Consider the following 19,077-nt stretch of genomic DNA (forward strand, 5'->3'; position numbering starts at 1 on the left):
CTGTTCCCCAGGTTTCATCAGAGGGTCTCAGAGAAGTAAAGACAGGGCTGACTAGACAAATTTCAGGACCATCAAGATTGCCTTAGCCATAGCAGCATCTTTTATTAATTTGGATTTTGAGAAATGTTTCATCTGGGTCACAAAGTGTATGTAGCTAAAAAGAAGTTTTTAAAATACTAGATAATCCATAAAATCTTTTTATCTTCTATCACTCAATGATGATAATTACCATCATGTATCCAGGCAAAGAGGATGACAACCTATCCCTGGGAGATTAAATAATAAGGTAGGCAGTAGCTCGAACAGTAGGCTCAGTATGTACAAGCATTGTACAGTGCCTCATGCCATCTAGAACAGGAAAGAAAACCCAGGAGTGGACCTTATGCAATCTCTAAGAAAACAGGAAAGGGTAATACATATAAAAGTATCAACGCATTATACATACCACACAAACATACATACGTACATATGCATATACACGTTTTACACATATGTATATATGTTTATATATGTATGTTTGTGTTTGTATACGCATCTTTATGGAGAAAAAAAGAAACACATAAACAACATGAGGAAGGGAAGTGGCAAGGAAGGTTACTACAGTGAATGTAGTATGGAACAATAGGGAATTGGGAAATATATGAATGATTTTATCAAAGAGGTGACATTTCAACAAAATTTTTGAAACTAGTTTGAAAAATTTTTGAACATAGTTTGGCAAATGGGAGGTAGGAAGCATCTCCAATGGAAGAAACAGTACTGGGTTTAATATAAAGAGGCAGTAATCGTTCATATGCAGGAAAAATGGCTAGAAATTTTTGTCTAATCTCTGATATTCTTATACCAAAACATACCTAACTCATTGACATTTAACTGGAATCTTAAGGAAACTCCCTTCTTAGTTCCAGAGAATTTGGCTTCAATGTGGTTTAATTAGATCTTCTGGTTAGTACTAGAAGATTGAGTAGTTATTGGCAACTTAAAATTTGTGATGGTCTGACACTGCAATGTCTACAGTTGTACATCAAAGAGTACAGAGTGTTGATGTGGAAATGGTTGCGCTCTACGGAAAAGTTCTGATGAGAAAACAGACTAATGGAAAGTGTGAACACTGAAAGCAAAGGAGTGTATGGCTAGATTAGTGAGATAGAAAATGAATTTTCTTCTGAAATGGCTGCAATTGGTTGTTTCCATGACTAGTGGGTCTTGCAAAGTTCTACCATATCCATGAAACCAATTTCTCCAATGTCAATTACTTGCCTCTCTAATCTACTTTTTCAACAACCCAAACTACTCATGCATCTTCCCTACTTCCCACATAATTACCAAAATAAAAAATGTACAACTGAGAAAGGTGACTCACATTTTTTAGCTGAAGTCTGCTTCATTTTGCTTTCCTTATGATCATCTGATCCCTAAACAGGAAATCTGTATTCTTTGCATACTTTCCAAATTTGATTTTGGACTGAGCACTATCACAACCTATAAATGAAATGTGTTTCCAAAGTTTTTTTTTTTCCAAGTTACCAATGTGCAACTTACACTATCATTTCCTGAAGAAATAAATATAAAAACAAAGTATGTTTCCCATCCAGGCCAAATAAAGAAAAAGAAAAAAAAAACACATATTTAATGCGTTAGTTCAATAGGACCTACCTATCTCATGATCATAGACCATTCTTTCCCCTTTTGGATACTCACAACTATTCTTAGAAATAAAAAAATTTAGTTAGGATATTTCTCCCTCACTAGAATTCCAAGGAGACCCAAACTCCTCCTTAGCTCCACTTCCCAGGAATCATATCACAGTGTATACAAGATATAGGGAAAATGTTGGCAAATCATTGATTTCCTAGCCAATTGCTCTATAGCCATAGAAGAATCTACTAGTATCTTTCCTTCTTCTTGTCAGTTTGGAGATAGACAGAGGGTGTCTCATTAGTATAGAAGGGTCAGGAAAAGCAACAACTGAACATTATTGTACATAATTTTCTTAACTAGAAATTAAAGAGTGAACATCAAGACAGGGTGTACATGCAGCTACCAGTCACATTATTAACAAGGAGGAAACTATACCAGAATTCCTGAGAAAGCAGTACAAAAAAATAATGTTTTAGATGAGCAAAGGACTAGATGTCCAGCAACTGGCTCAGGAGGCAGAATAATTGGCTATGAAGACAATGCTGTATATTTTAAAGTGACTACTTATCCTGAGCCCAGGTAGTTAGTACTTTATTGTGTCAAGTATAGCTAACTTCCTCACCATGATAAAATATTGTTCTACAAAATGGTGATTGTTATTTGTTGAAACAACCAGCTGGCACTGCTTGGGTGAAATCCAAGTCTGTGTGGTCTTAGCTCTGTGTGAGATAGTTATTAGGTGCCCAATTATGGACCGTGCCAGAAAAGGGCACTTTCTATGATTGGTCTGTGGGACTTGAGCAACTTTTGCCTTAGTCCTAACCAAATTTTGCCATCACATGTTACTTACCAGACACTCATGTTTGCTCATTTGTGTATCCATTTATTCCACTATTTAATGACAGCCTATAATGTGCCCAGCACCAAATGAGAACTGCACCAAATGAGAACTGCACAGAGGCAATATGTGAAAAATGGCCCCTACCCTAAAGGAGACATGTGAATACAGGAATACTTACACTGGAGTCTGTTGGATGTTGTAGTAGAGTTACATATGAGATACAATGATGGTAGAAAGGAGAAGACAATCATACCTGACTAGAGGATCAGGAAGCAATCATAAAGAAGAAAACAACTGCAGACACATCATAGAAACAACTGTAAATATGCTATGCAGAAAAGACTGTAAGCAGGTCAAATGAACAGTAGTTGGAAAGAGAGAAAGTATGAAATAATGTGGGTCATTCCATGAAACAACACAATTGTAATAGGACCTGAAGAGGAGTGGGCTTCGAAGTTGGAACAGGGAGGTAAGGAACAGATGTTTTGTTTTGTTTAATCAGATTGTAAACAGTCCTACAAAGAAAATAAAAGAAGTGTGATAAGTAGCTTGGACGCTGCTGGAATAGGTAGGCCTCACAAGTAAAGAGCTAGAGAAAGAGGATTCTTTGCTCAGGAAACATGCTTCATATGTTTTACAAACTAAAAAGGCCAGGACATTCAGTGACCAATACAGGTATGGTTTCAAGGAGTCATAAGAGGCAAGGTCTGAATCGTGTAGGAACTTACAGGTCTTGGTAATTATGAGTTTAGTTTTGTTTCTAAGTGAAATGGAAAGTCATTAGAGATTTTTCAGTAGGGGGAGACACAAGATTTACTAGACATTTTTTAAAAAATTGATCTGGTTCTGAAGGAAAAATGATTTTTAAGGGGTTAAAGATAGAAGAAGCAAAACTAAAGGGGAGCCTATCACATGAGTTTCCATGACATTAGATTACATTAGAGATGACTAGAAAAGAACGGTGAGGGAAAAGGAGAGATGAAAGGTTTTTGGTTTGGTTTTCCTCTTATAGAAACTAGGGGGAACATAGTAACATCTAATGATATAAGGAAGACATGGGAAATGAGTTCAATGTTCTATTTCTGAATTAGATGACTATATAAGAGAGAAGACGAGATCTGGGAAGATGACATCATGACTTGTGTTTAGGACATGTTGAGATCAGGGTTCCTGTGCATCATCAGAACAGATTTCCAGAGGACAGTTATATACGAAACTCTAGAGTCCAGAAAGTACATTTGGTTGGAGAACCTAGAAAATTTGAGACCCCTCTTCCACGTGAGAGTTGTGGCCATGGATTAGATTATTCACGGAGATAGTTTATTACAAACATGAGAATAATGGCAAAAGCCTTAGCAACACCAATTTCTCAGAGATTGGCAGAAATAAGTGAAGCCAAATTGGGATTGAGAGAGAGTATGCAACCTACAGTTTAGGATGAAAAATCCAACAGAAATGGATGATATGGAAGTCAAGAAGATAAACATATTCAAGAGGGAAGGCATCTTTAATGATGCCAAGTGTTTCAGAGAGGGCAAACAAGACAGTTCCACTTGTCTTTCTGAGAGTTAACTGAGCCTTCTATTTGACTCCTCAGAGTCTAATACAGAGCTCAGTACCGAGTAGACATCAATCAATATTTTAGTCAATGTTCTTGAGGCAGACACTACTAGACATCTTACCTCAAAGTGTTTGCAAACTAGTTGTGTGAATCAGGTACAAATAAACACAATTCATGATTAGGCAAGGCTCCGATTGGTGAATAGCAAGGAATGAGGACAGGGAGTACATGCTATAGAAGATCTAGAAGGGGAAGAGGTCACAGAGCACCACTGCAATCAGAAAAGTCTTCATGAATGAGACAGCTCTTGACTCAGGGAGTTGGGTTTGGGTGTGACTGGGCTAAGAATAAAAGGGATTTTCCAAGTAGTGAAAATGACATACTTAAATACAAAAAGTCATACTTAACTCAGCTAAGATTAGACATACTAAGTCTGCCTGGAACAGAATGCCCAACAAAAAAGAGATAACTTTTTCTATAGAGTGTGTTATGTTTCAAGCTGGAAACCTTAGAGATAACTTTGTTCAATACCTTCGTTTTTGCATAAAAGGAAAGGACAACCCATAGAAACTGAATTTGTTTGAATTCACAAGCTAATCAATGACAGACCCCGTAGAATAAAAAGTAAAAATAGAGTAAAACAATCATGAATATGTAAGTTCAAATTAACTCTGTAGACAAAGAGAAACCCTTGAAATTTTGGAAAAAGGGGAAATTAAATGTTAGGTTAGTCAATAGTGTGCAGAGTTGATATTGAGAACAGGGAATTTGGGTGACTAACCACATTTTCACCAGGGGTTTCTCATCTGAATCACAGAACACAAAAAGTGAGTGAATTTTCTCTTCTTCCAAGAATGGTGTATAAATATTACCAATCTGATATACCAGAGAACGGTTAACTAGTCATGGACAATTATGCATAAGTATTGTAGGGACTTAGGTGTCTGTTCTCTTCTGAAACATTGACTGAGAAGGCTTTACAGAAGATATAAAAGATGACTGTAAAAGACACTTCAAAGGAGCTGGGGGCCAGGCACAGTGGTGCATGCCTGTAATCCCAGCAGGTCAGGAGGCTGAGACAAGAGGATCATGAGTTCAAAGCCAGCTTCAGCAAAAGCAAGACTCTAAGCAACTCAGTGAGACCCTGTCTCTAAATCAAATATAAACTAGGTCTGGGGATGTGGTTCAGTGGTTCAGTACCCCTGAGCTCCATTCCAAGTAGCACCCGCCCCAAAAAAAAAGAAAAGAAATGGAACTGGGGATGTAGCTCAGTGGCAGAGCACTTGCCTGCCATGCTAGACACCTTGAGTTCAATCCCAGCACCAAAAAAAAAAAAAAAAAAAAACAGGAAACAGTGGTAAACTGATAGTGTTGTCTTAATAAGAGAAAGAAAAATAATCCTTTATTTCTATGTTAAAAGCTGGGAAACTGGGAATGTACTATTAGATCTAAAAGATATTGTGAAGAGTATGGAAAACAGATCTAATCTACAAAGAAGATAGTTTAGCATGAAATTCTCTGAGATGACAATAAAGAATAGAAAAAAATAACATTTTTAACATCTGGAAAACTTGGATAATGGTAAAGTTGATTTTCTACTGATTTTCTTTTTGTTTTTACTGATGGATATATACTGTACATCCAATTGATTAATAGTAACAATTTTTGTAAGACATGTTTATAAAATAAACTTAAGCATGTACACCAAAAAAGTCAGTTTCCAATGACACTGGACTGTCAATGTAATAAAATAGTAGAGGCTTGCAGAAAAACTCTTAATTGCTGAAAGATATTATCTAGCTTAAGATGAAACAATAAGTGTAACAAAATTGGCATTTCTTTTTAGCCAAGTTTCTTCCCACTAAACAAGGATAAAAACTGAATTTAGTCCTAATTATGGTTAAGTACATTTAAGTACACTAGCACCCAAACTTCTTGAATTTTTTTTTTTTTTTTTTTTTTTTTTTTTTATGAATACTGTTTCTCTTGGGCATATTTTGTTTTCCAGCTGGTGTTCAGAAGTGAGGTCTGAGCCATTTGTGGTCATTAACGTTCCCCTAACAGTTTTTACTAGAGGGTTATGGCCCAATTCCAAACTGAGTGATTTTATTTTACATCTGTAGCCACCTCCTCCCTTTTTCAGTTAGAGAAATCCTCAATTTTTCCTCTCTACTGGTTTCACCTAAGAGGCGTAAGGTTATGAAGGTCTAGATGGAGGAAAGAATGTACAAAAACTAAGTCTTTCCTTAGATTTTCTTCATTTTAGGGGGGAGTTGGGAGTACTGGAGATTGCACCCCACTTTTTATTTTTTATTTTGAGACAGGGTCTCGCTAAGTTGCTGAAGTTGGCTTTGAACCTGCGAACTGCCTCACCTTCCCAAGCTGCTGAGATTACAGGCATACACCCAGCTTGTCCTTAAATTTCCCATACAGCTCTCCAATTAATTGTTCAACAATTTGGAAACATAAGTCTGACTGAGTTATCTAAAAGCCATCACCTTATATCCAAGCCCTGAGGAACACTGCGTTAAGAAGATTTGTGTAAAAGGCTTAATCAAAAGAATATGCAATACTGACCTGAGCTCTCCAGATGTTCCAGATGATGAAGAAAACATTTCCCTCTATTTCATTGGGGTTACACAAATCTTTGAAAGTTAAGGAAATTCTTCAAACTATGCTCTTTAAAAAAAGTCTAAGTAAAATCCCCAGTCTAAGTCCCCAACTTAGATTTTACTAAAGAAAGTTGGTGAACTTTCTGAGTGATCCATGTCATTCTCCTGTTCTTTTTGAAATTCTCTAAATATTTTAGAAATATTGATCCAATAAAATTTGGGGGAAAAACATCCTCTTCAAACATCCAGATGAAGATGTAATGGAAAGGGTTTTACAATGGATCATTATTCCTTCCCATTTCTCAAATAAATTATTACTTTTCTTCACTGATTTAAAAATATACTTAACATCTATTCCTCTTCCTGCATTAGAACCCTGAGGAGAGTCTGGATAACCAAAGTGAGCCACCCTAACGCAACGTGTGCCTACAAATCTAACTGCCATTTAACTACTTAGAAACTGGAAGCTTCTTTCAAAGAGGAATCTTCCTTCCTTCCTGTACATAATGGAGGAATTTGAGTACAACTGCAGAATGCATTCTTTGGAAGCAGCTGTTATAAGATCTAGTTTGGTCATCAAGAGGAGCTTTTAATTCTCAGCTTATACTCAAAGCAGGAAAATTGAACCAAGGCAATTGAACCAAGAATGGGCAGAAGATGTGCATCCTAAGAGTTTCTAGTCAAGCTTAGTTCCTCAGCTACTTACAGGGTCTAGGAAATTCTAAATTCACTTTTAAAAGCAGCCAATTCCTGAGTTTGCTTAGCCTTTGAATATCTTCCCATTTATTTTTTTCTTTACCTCATCTGGCTCTTTTATGTAGTTATTAATAGGCAGATATTAGGGTTTTTCCAGTTTTTATTTAAAAACTACATTTTAAATAGTTATTGGAACTGAGATTACAAATAATGGATGTAAGGCTAATTACCAACATTCTACATTTAGAGCAAACTGGTGCATATGGAGACAACAGCTCAATATTTTAGAAAGTGCCAATTTGCTAAAAATAGATAAATATGGTGATGATTGCTGGAATTAATTCAAGAACATGCAAAATGAGATGACTAATGTCAAGGAGTAGCATTTCTCTGATATAAATTGAGTGGAGCTGTTTTATACCAATTATTGCCCAATCCTTTTGCAAAAACTGACCTTACAAACTAAAAAAAAAAGAAAGAAAGACAGAAGAACAAACAAAACTACTTCTATTTCAAACCCTACCAATAGTAAGAATATGTAATACAGACAAATTAAAAACAGCCAAAGATGGATATATATATAGAAATATTACACAGAGCACTCTTTCTCAGTCAATTTGTCCTCTCATAGATTTACAGGTATGGGTTTCCAGAAACTATGTGACCAAGCCCTTTCTTCCAGTCAGAGAGGACTATCCCAGAGGTAGTAGCTAACCCAAGTAGGGCCATTCAAATCACCTATCCTTATTCATTCTATTATCTATCTCTATCTGTTTATCTATCTATTCATCCATCCATCCATCCATCCATCCATCTATCTTACTTAGAATTTTGAAACAAGGAACAGAGAACCTAGAAAGTTTTGAATTCCTGCTGGTGAGGTAGGTCCCCAGATTACTCTGGTTCCCACAGGGTTGATTGTTGAATTTCTTCATTTCACGTGATCTCTAGTTTCCTATGGACACCGAACGTCAGTTTTTGTAACTTGTGCTGAATCACATAAATAATAGAAGTGTATAGGAGAGAGAGAGAGATGAAGAGAGGAAAAGAGTGTGAGAGGTGGCTAGAGTGAAGGTTTGCAGGTGATATTGACCATTCACTAACTACCAATATAATTATAAAAATTATCATTTCCTTCTGGGTACCAGCTAGAACTTCCCAAATTTCTAATTAGCATACTTTTCTATTGCAGACTCTAAGAGGCCCATACATAAAAGATTTTTAAAAAACATGTATGGGGCTGGGGATATAGCTCAGTTGGTAAAGTGCTTGCCTTGTGAGCACAAGGCCCTGGGTTCAATCCCCAGCACCGCAAAAAAAAATTAAAATAAAATAAAAAATAAAAATAAAAAACATGTATGATACTAATATTTTAAGGGAGCTATTTGACTATGTTAAAACAGAATCTCTTGCACTAATGATGCAATTATTATACTTTAAATATATTTCCAGATATTATCTATGTATTTAAAACTAGGTTTCTTGGGATTGCAGAATTTCATTGATTTATGAGAATTTGAAAAGATTTTTGTATTAAGTTGGTAACTTATCCCAATCGTAACCTGAGACACAGAAGAATTAAAATATCATCTGTGGAGATTCTGAGGACTAGAAAATTATTTATGGTATTTAGAGTTGAATTTAACAAGGCTTAAAATTTTATCCTCTTCTGATAAAGGTTTATTCTTGATGCATTGAGGAATCCTGAAACTGCAATGAAAAGGTGCCCAGGTAATATTCTGGAGATTGCTTCCAACCAGGCTGTCTCCATTTTCAATCTCCCAACAGGCTCTCCCTGCCCCCTCCTCTCTTCTGCCTGACTGGGCCCTCATGTGACGGATGTGAGCACAGCATGCCTGGTAATCTTAGTACTGAGAACCCAGTTAGGAGGTGAGTGGGGGTGGGGGTGGGGACAAGCAGCAGACTTAGCAAATGGAAAAGAGAACAGAATGTAAAGAAAAGAATAAAACAGAAAAAGGTAAAAAGGAAAACAGATATTTCTAGTGAAATTTGGGGCTCATGACAATTTGAATATTTTCTTATCTAAGAAAAGATTCTGTCACTGAAATTTTCAAAGGAAAGGATAAAGATACACTATGCTCCCACCTATCAGCATGGTGGTTTTACTTTACTTTGTAGAGAATGGTAGAGGAGGGGTAGGGACAGAGGATGCATAGGTCCTCTACAGAGAGCCAAGCTACTTCTTTGAATAGAGCTATGTATACCATAGTGATTTTTTTTGTGAAATTAATTATATATTATTTCTGAAAAACACATTGTTTTCAAAAACTTTTATTTTTAATCACGTCATTTTACTTCATAATGAAGCCATATACCAACCTAATAAAAAGGGCAAATCAAGACTTAGAGGGTTTCTTGTGCCCACTACACAGATGAATAAACTGAGGCTCAGAAAGATTAAGTTACTTACCCAAGACCACAGGACAAGCAATTGGCAGAGCCAGGTCTAGAACCCAAGGAAAGGGTTTATTGCACTACAAAGACATGAAACAGGACATTAAACAAACGACATCTAAGAAAACAAGATCTGTAAGTAATTAAGGATAGGAAATCTGGAAGATCACACTGCCATACTAACCCAAAATAACTGCAGGTAAATCACTGTGATCTAAGCAGGCAGGAGAAGGAATTATAATTTTAACCACATCACCTTGTAAAAAGGACTAATAGACTTGAGTGCACATTTATACAAAGCCTACTCTGAATAAATACACAGGAACCATCTTCTGTCCCAGAACATCTCCCCTAATAACCCATAATGATGGTCCCTCTCTTCCTACACTTATCCCTCAAATGAATATTCATTGAGAATCTACTATATGCTAGGCATAGATTAAAGTACCTGATTGGATTGAAACACTTGTTTTGAAAGTTGGTCTGGACATGATTTTCTTAAAGTTCTCCTTTCAAAGCCCCATCTACTAAACACTAGCATGAAATGGAATTACTTAATCAGAAAAACTTCACCTGGATCTGAGGGGAGGAAAGAAGGAAAAGAAAATTCAGGGCAAGAGACTGGGAGCATTGAGCAAGATATAGAATAAAGGAATAGTGGGTTAAGGAACACTACCCAACTTTGGTAGTAAAAAGTCGAACTTCACCTCTAAATCACTTTGTTTTGCTGCTCGCTCTTCTTGAGGACATGCCATGTCAGTCTGAGAAAACATACTATTTAATGACTGGCAAAGGTTATTTTCATGGAAACCTGTAGTTGCAATTTTCCCCACACTAGGCACAAGGGGCCTAGAACCCTAGGGTTTATTGTAGTGCAATAAACCCTTCCCTTGGGTTCTAGACCTGGATTTGGAATCCAAATCCTTTGAATTTATTCAAACCTACGAAAGGCAAAACTGATCCAATTCTCATACATTTAGCACACTTTTGAGAGATCACTCAACATTCATCTTCCCTTTACCTTCATGCAAGATATTTATGGGTATTATTATGTGGATACCTCAGTGGGTGGGGAAAATATCTAAGTGAAGTTAAAAGTAATTCTTGAGTACACACCCCCAAGTGCATTTTTAAAAAGTTTTTGAGATCAATAATTAAATCAACTAAAAGCAATAAGAGATTGATTCAGGGTCACTTGTAATAATTGTGGAGCAAAATAAGGAGCCCAAGTACTTGATACCCCAAAGGAAAGGTACCTGAGGAACCAAGAGTGTGTTAGCCCGGTGTCTAAACAAGGACTCCGTTAACTTTGGAGGGTAGGTTTGTCACACTGGTTGATGAAGGTCAAGGACATGGAAGGAAGGTTTCCAGATAACACCAGCTAAGGCAGTCTAGAGAATTACAGTGTACACATGATCTTAGTTTTTCTGACTGCTTTCATAATTGTCATAAGTCAATAATAAGGGTCAAGGATGATTAGCTGCACTTTATTTATTTTGGAGTATTGGGGATTGAACCCAGGGCCTCACACATGCCAGGCAAGAATTCTTCTGCTGATCTACACTGCTAACCTTTTTAAATTTTTGTCTTGAGATGGCATCTAGATAAATTGCCCAGGTTGAACTCCAATTTGAATCATCCTGCCTCAGCCTCCTAAATCGCTGGTATTACAGGTACATGCCACCCTAACTGGCTGTTCAGCTTCACTTTAAAATTTCATGCCAATAGATTTTTTAAAAACCTATTAGTGATTCTTTCCATTTAAATATGGCACAATTTGTGGGAAGGCTCTAACCTGGTTCCATACTCATTCATCAAACAGATTATTCATAGTTTAAACCATTTACTTTATGCATCAAGCAGTACGATAGGGACTAGGGATAGAAAAAGAATTAAGATTTTATCCTTTTCCTCAAGTACCTCACAGTTTGGATACCAGTGTAGGGAAAAAAATTAATTCTACATAGTAAAAGAAGTGGCCTTAGAGATAGTACAAAAAATAGTATGGACACAAACAAGGTTGGAGAAAATTTGGGAAGTTAAGAGTAGATTCAAACAGCTATCTCTTGCAGAAGAAATGAAAATTTTTCAGGCTGAGAGGGAAGTGTAATGTAGGCAGAGAGTCCAGTGTGAGCAAGGCCTGAAATACTGATGTAGTGTCATAGGTGAGAAGGCAGAGAACTTTGAGGAGGACTCTGGAGGCTGGGCAAGACTAGCTCATAGCTCCATGCTGAAAAGTTTGTATTTTTGTTCATAGTGAAATTGAACCATTATAGGATGTCAAAAAGGAGTATGACCAAATGGTGTGTCCATTCCAAGTTTTCTGAGGAATCTCCATACTGCTTTCCAGAGTGACTGCACCAATTTGCAATCCCACCAGCAATGTGTGAGTGTACTTTTTTCCCCACATTCTCACCAACACCTATCATTGCTTGTATTCTTGATAATAGCCATTCTAAATGGAGTGAGATGAAATCTTAGGGTAAAACAATAAAAATAAAATAAAATAAAAATCAACTTTAATTTTGGTTTGTTAAAAAAAAGTAGTATGACAAGATTAGCAGTAAGTAAAGATAACTCCAGAGTTATGTGTGAGGAGAATGGGAAGACAAAAACTTGGAGATAGGAAATCCATGATAGCAGTTATTGCCTCTGTACAGAGGAGAGAGAACAAAGTTGAAATTGGATTGTTTATATAAACAGGTAGGGTTGAAAAACAGAGGAAATATTCAAAATAATTTTAACTGGAGTCAAAAGTTAGTAAGTGGATGTGAGAGTTGAAAGAAAGGAGCGTATTTGTGATTCCTCCCAGGTTCCTAGAGCTCTGAAGCTGGATGACAGTGTTATAGCAATAAGTAGAGTTAAGAAGACCAGAAGGGACCAGAGGACATCACATGTGATTTTGTACATGTTGAACTTGGGTGTCTTTGAAATACTTCAAGGTATCTTCAAATGAATCAGGAGCTCAGGACAGATGTCTGATCTATGGATTTGGAAATCACACAGGTGGTTACATCTCTGGATATGGATGAGATCTTTTAGTATTAGTGAGTTAAATGAGAGAAGTAATAGATCAAGATTATGGGGCAGGAGGTTATTAATATTTTGGAGAAAAGAGAACGAGAAAAGCCAGAAGAGGAGTCTGAGTAGGTCCTTTCTGAGAGGAGAATGAGGAGAACCACAGAGGGAACTCAGTGAGGAGTTTCAGGAAAAGGAGTGGACAAGAATGCAAAACACCAGAGTGGTACCCTGGAGATGGTGCCTGTTCAGAAAGTCTCAGCAGGATTCTGGCAAGAGAAGCTTCATTAAAATCAGTGGAATAGTGACTAGGGAGTGATGAAGAGGAGAAAGTTGAGCACTTTCAGGAAATTTGTTCTACAAAGAGGGTGAGATGGAGCCCTGTGGAGATGGGGACGTGGAGTCAGGAGAAGATCTTTAAATGGAGATGGGGACGTGGAGTCAGGAGAAGATCTTTAAAGATACAAGAGCGTATTCATAGGCTATGGGGAGAGGAGTTAATACAGCTTGAGATGAGGAAGAGAGAGAGAAGGGCAGGAGGGAGTGAGCCTCTGGAGAAAGAGAAGCAGAAGAATACACACAGAGCTTCACCCAGGATCCAGAGGAACTAATCTCTAACAGAAAAGGGCCCACTAAGTAGGCACCACATGACAGTTCTGAAAAACTGTCAATTCTGTCAAGCCTCACATTACAAAACTTGGAGAAAATTTTCTTATAATTGGTCTTTGGTTTCACATAAATTATGTTTAATCTTTATAAAAATCCTTTAAGATAAGCCGGATGGGTTTGGGGGTTGTTGTTGTTATTGTTGTTTGTTTTTTGGTCCCCATTTGTCAGGAGGAAACAAAAACCCAAGGTGATGTGATTCATTTGTTCAAGATTACAGAATCAGTGAGGTGGCATCAACTAAGGGCTCACAGCAAAATGCTCTTCCCAACCCCTCAGAGCACATTAGGAAGAGTTCATTGCAGTGGCATAGAGGCAGCTGGACCACACTTCAGAAATTCAAAAGGGAGAATTCTTGTGCATATTCAACTTCTTTGGTTTACAACAGACTGCTGGGTTGTCCAAATGCCTCTCTTCTAACTAAGGGGGAAGTGAAGAGTTAAATGCTGGGTCTTCTCTTGAGATGCACTGGCTACCTGCATTCTTTGAACTATTAATAAAGGGAGACTTTAGATGTGTCTTGCCTTATCAATATGAACAAGGAGAACATTGGGTTAATATATATGTTCTATTAGTCCCTGAAAGACCCCCCCCATCCCTTCCTTATGAATTCATAAAACTCAAGTCTGCGGATGATTTCAACCCCAGGCATATTAAGACAACTTCACCATGCTGGAGGCAAAGAAGACCCTGAGCCACTCTCTCTTGGTGAACAGGAGCTGCCCTTCAGCAGGAAACATCAAAGGGAGGTTTCTGTAGTTTTCGCCAGCTCAGCAAGAAAGAAAATTAACCCCCTATTTTCTCATTCCAGTTGCTTCCGCATAGGGAGAGGGCACAAGGAACAGAGTTCCACAGACACCCTCAGCAGGAAAGATCAGGGTTCATTGTGTATTCACCCTAACATAGGTTAGGAAGAATTATAGAGTCACCAGAAATGAACACATTTCTAGAATCACCACAAATGGTCTAGGGTTCTCTGCAAGACCAAATAACTGGGTAGAAAAAAAAATGCTTTTTAAGTAATTTCTTCTGTTTAAATTTGGAAATGTGTGGTAGAAACCACTATTTTTAAAAATGAGCTGCTTCAATTATATTAAGTAGAATGCCTCCATTTAATTAATTCACTAAGTCCCTGGATGACACTGGGTGTGGCTCAGAGAGATTTAGGAGGAATCCAATTCATCACTAGGAAGAATGGCCTGTACCAGGCAGCCAGATTGTGTCCTTCTATACCTTCCCTGGGCTGCAAGGGGTGCAGAGAGGTTTGAATTCCAAACCACAGATCACCCTCTCAAAGATAAGAATCATTTGTTGTATAGATAAAACGTCAGGTGTCAGCAGGGTTCAGGACTGGGGGAAAGAGAGGTTCCTTGCTTGCAGTGTATTCTTTACACTTCAGGTTACAAACTCAAGTCACTATTTTTAAACAAAGAAAACATTTCAGTTTTCTTGCTTTGTAGACATACTTCACACCTTGCAAGATTTTAATCATCTGTAATACATGTGGTAATTGAGCTATTTAAAGTAAACCCCAAGATTGAAAATCATAAACCAATAAAATCCCCAGGATTCTTTTATTTCTCCTTTACCCTCTCCTTTACTATCTTCTCATCTCCATCCCACTCTTTCTCTTCTTCTGCTATGATATTCTAGAGTGGTAACTAATAGCTAATATAGAGCACTTCTGCTTTCTTCTCACCCATTGGCAATGTATTACAACTTAGAAATCTGAGACTGCTTCTTTATGCTGCTCAAGTGGAAGAGGAAGGAAGTGCAAGCCCTCCAGCCCCCTCCCATGTTTCTGCTGAATTTCATGGGTGTGGCAGAGTTTAGACCTTTGCAGGTTTGTGCCCTTGTTTTTTTTTTCCCTGTTAAGGACTAGGATGATGAATAGATGCCAGAAGAAGGATGGACACCACTGGATTCTGCCATGAATGATGATAGAGGATCATTTCACTCACAAGCAGGAAGACTGCATGAGACTTAAGTATTCACACTATATAAATGCCAGTCAGTGTAGTGTGAGCCCACACCCTGAATACACCATTTCCTTTGGTCTGATTTAATAGTATCTTAAATACTGATGAATGAATGTGAATGATACCTAACAGTGTAATGTAGGAGATATGACCACACATACGTACACATTTATATAATGTTTGCATTAAAAGGACCATTTCTTACCTTTCATTTGCTCTTTTGCATATGAATGATGCTGAAACACAGGAAGGCATGGAAACCACAGAGTACATGCATGACTGTTGCATATGAAGTATGCGGATGCTATACACATTTACATGTGAATTTTTACAACTCCCTAAACAGAAAATTTCATCTTCATCACTTTGCACATCAGTGAATTCTTGGGGCTGTTGATAAGATAGATCCCGAGTGAAGGTGGCTGCCCTCATTTTGAGAAGGGAATTCCTTTAGCCCCAATTTCCTTTCTAAAAATCTTATTTTCCTTTATCAAAGGAGATATTTGTATACCTGCATATGTACAAATAGGGTGAGAACAAGTAGTAAACCAGTATATTTTTCTTTCCCATCTTTAAAGCTTTTTTAAATGAACAGCACTGGCTTCCTTAGGGCTCCGCCTTCCTAAATTTTATTTCCCCAGCTCAGCAGTGGGGGTAACCTTAGAACCTTTTTTTGACAGTGTGCTTAACCCAGACACCTGTGTCTATTACATTTATATATTAAAATGAAGGAAGACAAGAGGAGGAAGTGTCCTAGTTTTAAAAATGATCCAATGGAAGCATCAATCTCTGGAACCAGAGAGTGGTTTAGAGAATGCTGCAAATAGCCACCCCACCCCCAAAGCTGACTTTTCTCCAAACATCCAAGGATGTCTTCTACTTCATTCATTCATTCATTCCTTTTGGCCTTGCCTCTTCTCCCACTGCTCTGACATTCTGCTTCTCTCTTCCTTCTCCTTCATCCTCACTCCCCACCCCTCCTTCCAGGGCGCTGGCTAAATTCAAGGCTGGCAGGCTGTTTCTTCTGCACTCTCCTCCACCCCCTTCGGATTCAAGGAGTGTATTACAAATTGCCCAATTTCCAATACCTGCTCAGGAATAACACCCAAATCCCATCTCCTGCACCCCACCCCTAAGGCAATCAATCTTCAAAGGGCTTCTTTAACCAGGACTACCCCCCACCACCTGGCAATGGGCATGTACCACACACACACACACACACACACACACACACACACACACACATTTTTCTCCTTAACCTTTGCCAAAATCACTCAAACGTGTTCCAACAAATGTTAGAAGCCTTCTTTTGGGGAATGTCACTGCACTGTCTGTGTTACTGCGGAATACCGAACTCGTCATTCCTCCCCACCTTCACTCCAATCAAGTTTCTAAAATGCCTTTCAAGAAATAAGTGAGCAACTGGAAATGGAAGAAAAATCTAGGCAGTGGGGGAGGGAAGGAGGAGATTTGGATTCTTCCTAATCTTGGATGTGTCCCTCTTCCTGATGAAAATGAGTCACCATGCTTATTATCCAGGGTACTAACATGTCTCTGGTCACTGATAATCCAAGGAGAAAAGCAAGAGAAGGGGAAAAGGAGAAAGACCTGGTTTCCAACAGGTAATACCCGGTTCGTCTTTCCCATCCCATCGGAGCTCAAAGCTCCTAGGGGCGTGGTCCACCCTCTTCTCCGACCAGCTGGTGCACAATCGGCTACTGATCTTAGAAGGTGATTTCCCCCCTCTACACAACCAATTTCTCCCCCAGCCCCAGTGGTCTTGAGGTTCTCTTTTTTAAAATCTCAAATCATAGTTTCATTCATTCATTGAAAAATAAATAAATAAAATCTTCACATGCTTTTTCCATAAATACCTGAGCCCCTTTGAAGCGCATGCATATACGAAATAAGGCATCTTCCGCAGCACATGTGAGAAAATTGAACGACAGAACAGGCAGTACTCATCCCTGAATATAATTCCCTCAACCCTGCGGTTTGCAAATAATATAAAGGATCGCCTTCCTATCTTGTAGGAGAGCCCCCACATCTTCCCCACACCCCTTTCTACATCCACACCCTCGAAACCAGAGACCTAAACGGCTGAGCATTTACTAATAGTCAAAAAAGCAATCGTATTTCTAGCCAAACGGGCATATTTTTCTACACTCATCCTAATTAGTAACAGCATTCCAAAACCAGAGCATGAAAGACAGAAAAGAAGAAAAGCTGGGATGCAACCATCAGTTACCATATGCTAAGGAAACGCGAGCACCACGCCAGAGCAGAAGCAGTTAAAATATTTTTTCCTGCCTTTACAGGGAAATACTGTTCTGTGGTAATTTTACAACAGCAAGAAGTAAAAATCTTTAGCTCTACCTGTTTGGTTCTTCTCATACAGCACAGCATGGTTGTATCGTCCCTTGCCTTCTTCCTGCCTTCTCTCCTTTCCTCCTCTCTCTTTCTTATTCCCCCCCTCTCCACCTCTTTTCTGCTCGCTTGCTCACTCGCTCTCTCGCGCTAGCGCGCTCTCTCCCTCCCTCCCTCCCTCTCTCTCTCTCTCTCCCTCACACACACCAGGGCAGTTAGCAGCAACTGTAAGGTCCACAGCTATTGCTCATCGCACATGCTCGCTCTCGCTCGCTCGCTGTCTCTCTCCCCCTCTCTCTCTCTATTCTTTCTTTTCTCTTCTTTCCTCTTTTCCCTTTTCTTCACCCACCCCAGATCCCTGCCTTTTCTTTCTCTTGATCTCTTTCTCAGAATTGTTCACTAGCTTTCAATGACTAATCACTTCCTGTAGCCCCTACCCCATTCGAGACAGTCACCCCCTCCCAGTCCCCTGCCAGCCTCATGAATATTTAAACACCTCCAATCTGGACCCAATTACCCACCGACTTTCCCACTGCACTGGGAGGGTGGTAGGGTGGGAGCAGAGAAGGATATTCCAGCCAGTTCAAGAGATTGGAAAGAGTATGTTTTAGGGAAGAGGGGCCTGGCAAATGAATGCTTGGGTTTTTTCCTCCATCTCTTCTCCCTTTTTCCTCATACCATAAAAGCAAAGAACAGCTAATCCTAAAAAGGAGTCATAGTCGAACCTATACAAGTTATAGCTGCCACTTAGATTTTATACCCAGTTATAATTGTTGGTGTTCAGTTCCCTTAAAAATACGCTGTATATATACACTTCTCAGTATGCACATAAACTAAGATAAATACAAATATGTAATAATCCTACATATACATAAATATATCTTCTACATGTTTCAATATCCTAAAGAAATCCACACAAATATACAGCATTTAAACATTTTAAGCACTGAAGTTTGGAAATAATAACTAATGCTAAGGAATCAACATCCATATCTAAAATCACATGGTAGTCTTTTTCTTAATATTCACACACTTAATTGAAAATTGTGGGTTTTTTTTTTTTTTTTCTTATTTTATTGAAATAGTTGAGCACAGGTGAACAGAAGCTCTGTGTAATATTGATAGTGACATTTTACAAATGGTCAAGATGAATAACAGTAAAGTCACCTGTGAAGAGTAGAATAGACACATTATGAAACCTACTTCAGTTCCTTCATTGGTCTCTCATAATTTGGATGGGAGTGGGGACAGGTGATTGGTAAAGTGCATACAACACAATTT

The 19,077-nt window shown here is 38.3% G+C and overlaps 1 protein-coding gene across 1 annotated transcript in view; it reads right to left on the minus strand.

The window, feature by feature from the left end:
• Window positions 1-17,920, minus strand: part of Gap43 (growth associated protein 43) — a 95,656-nt gene extending 77,736 nt beyond the window's left edge. Inside the window, exon 1 of the mRNA XM_047564595.1 lies at window positions 17,806-17,920. Within this exon, the coding sequence (XP_047420551.1) occupies window positions 17,806-17,835 (30 nt within the window). The 5' untranslated portion in view covers window positions 17,836-17,920. The remainder of the gene's footprint in view (window positions 1-17,805) is intronic.
• Between the last annotated feature and the right edge of the window lie 1,157 nt (window positions 17,921-19,077).

Source organism: Sciurus carolinensis, chromosome 9 (genome assembly GCF_902686445.1).
Source record: "Sciurus carolinensis chromosome 9, mSciCar1.2, whole genome shotgun sequence".
NCBI lineage: Eukaryota > Metazoa > Chordata > Mammalia > Rodentia > Sciuridae > Sciurus > Sciurus carolinensis.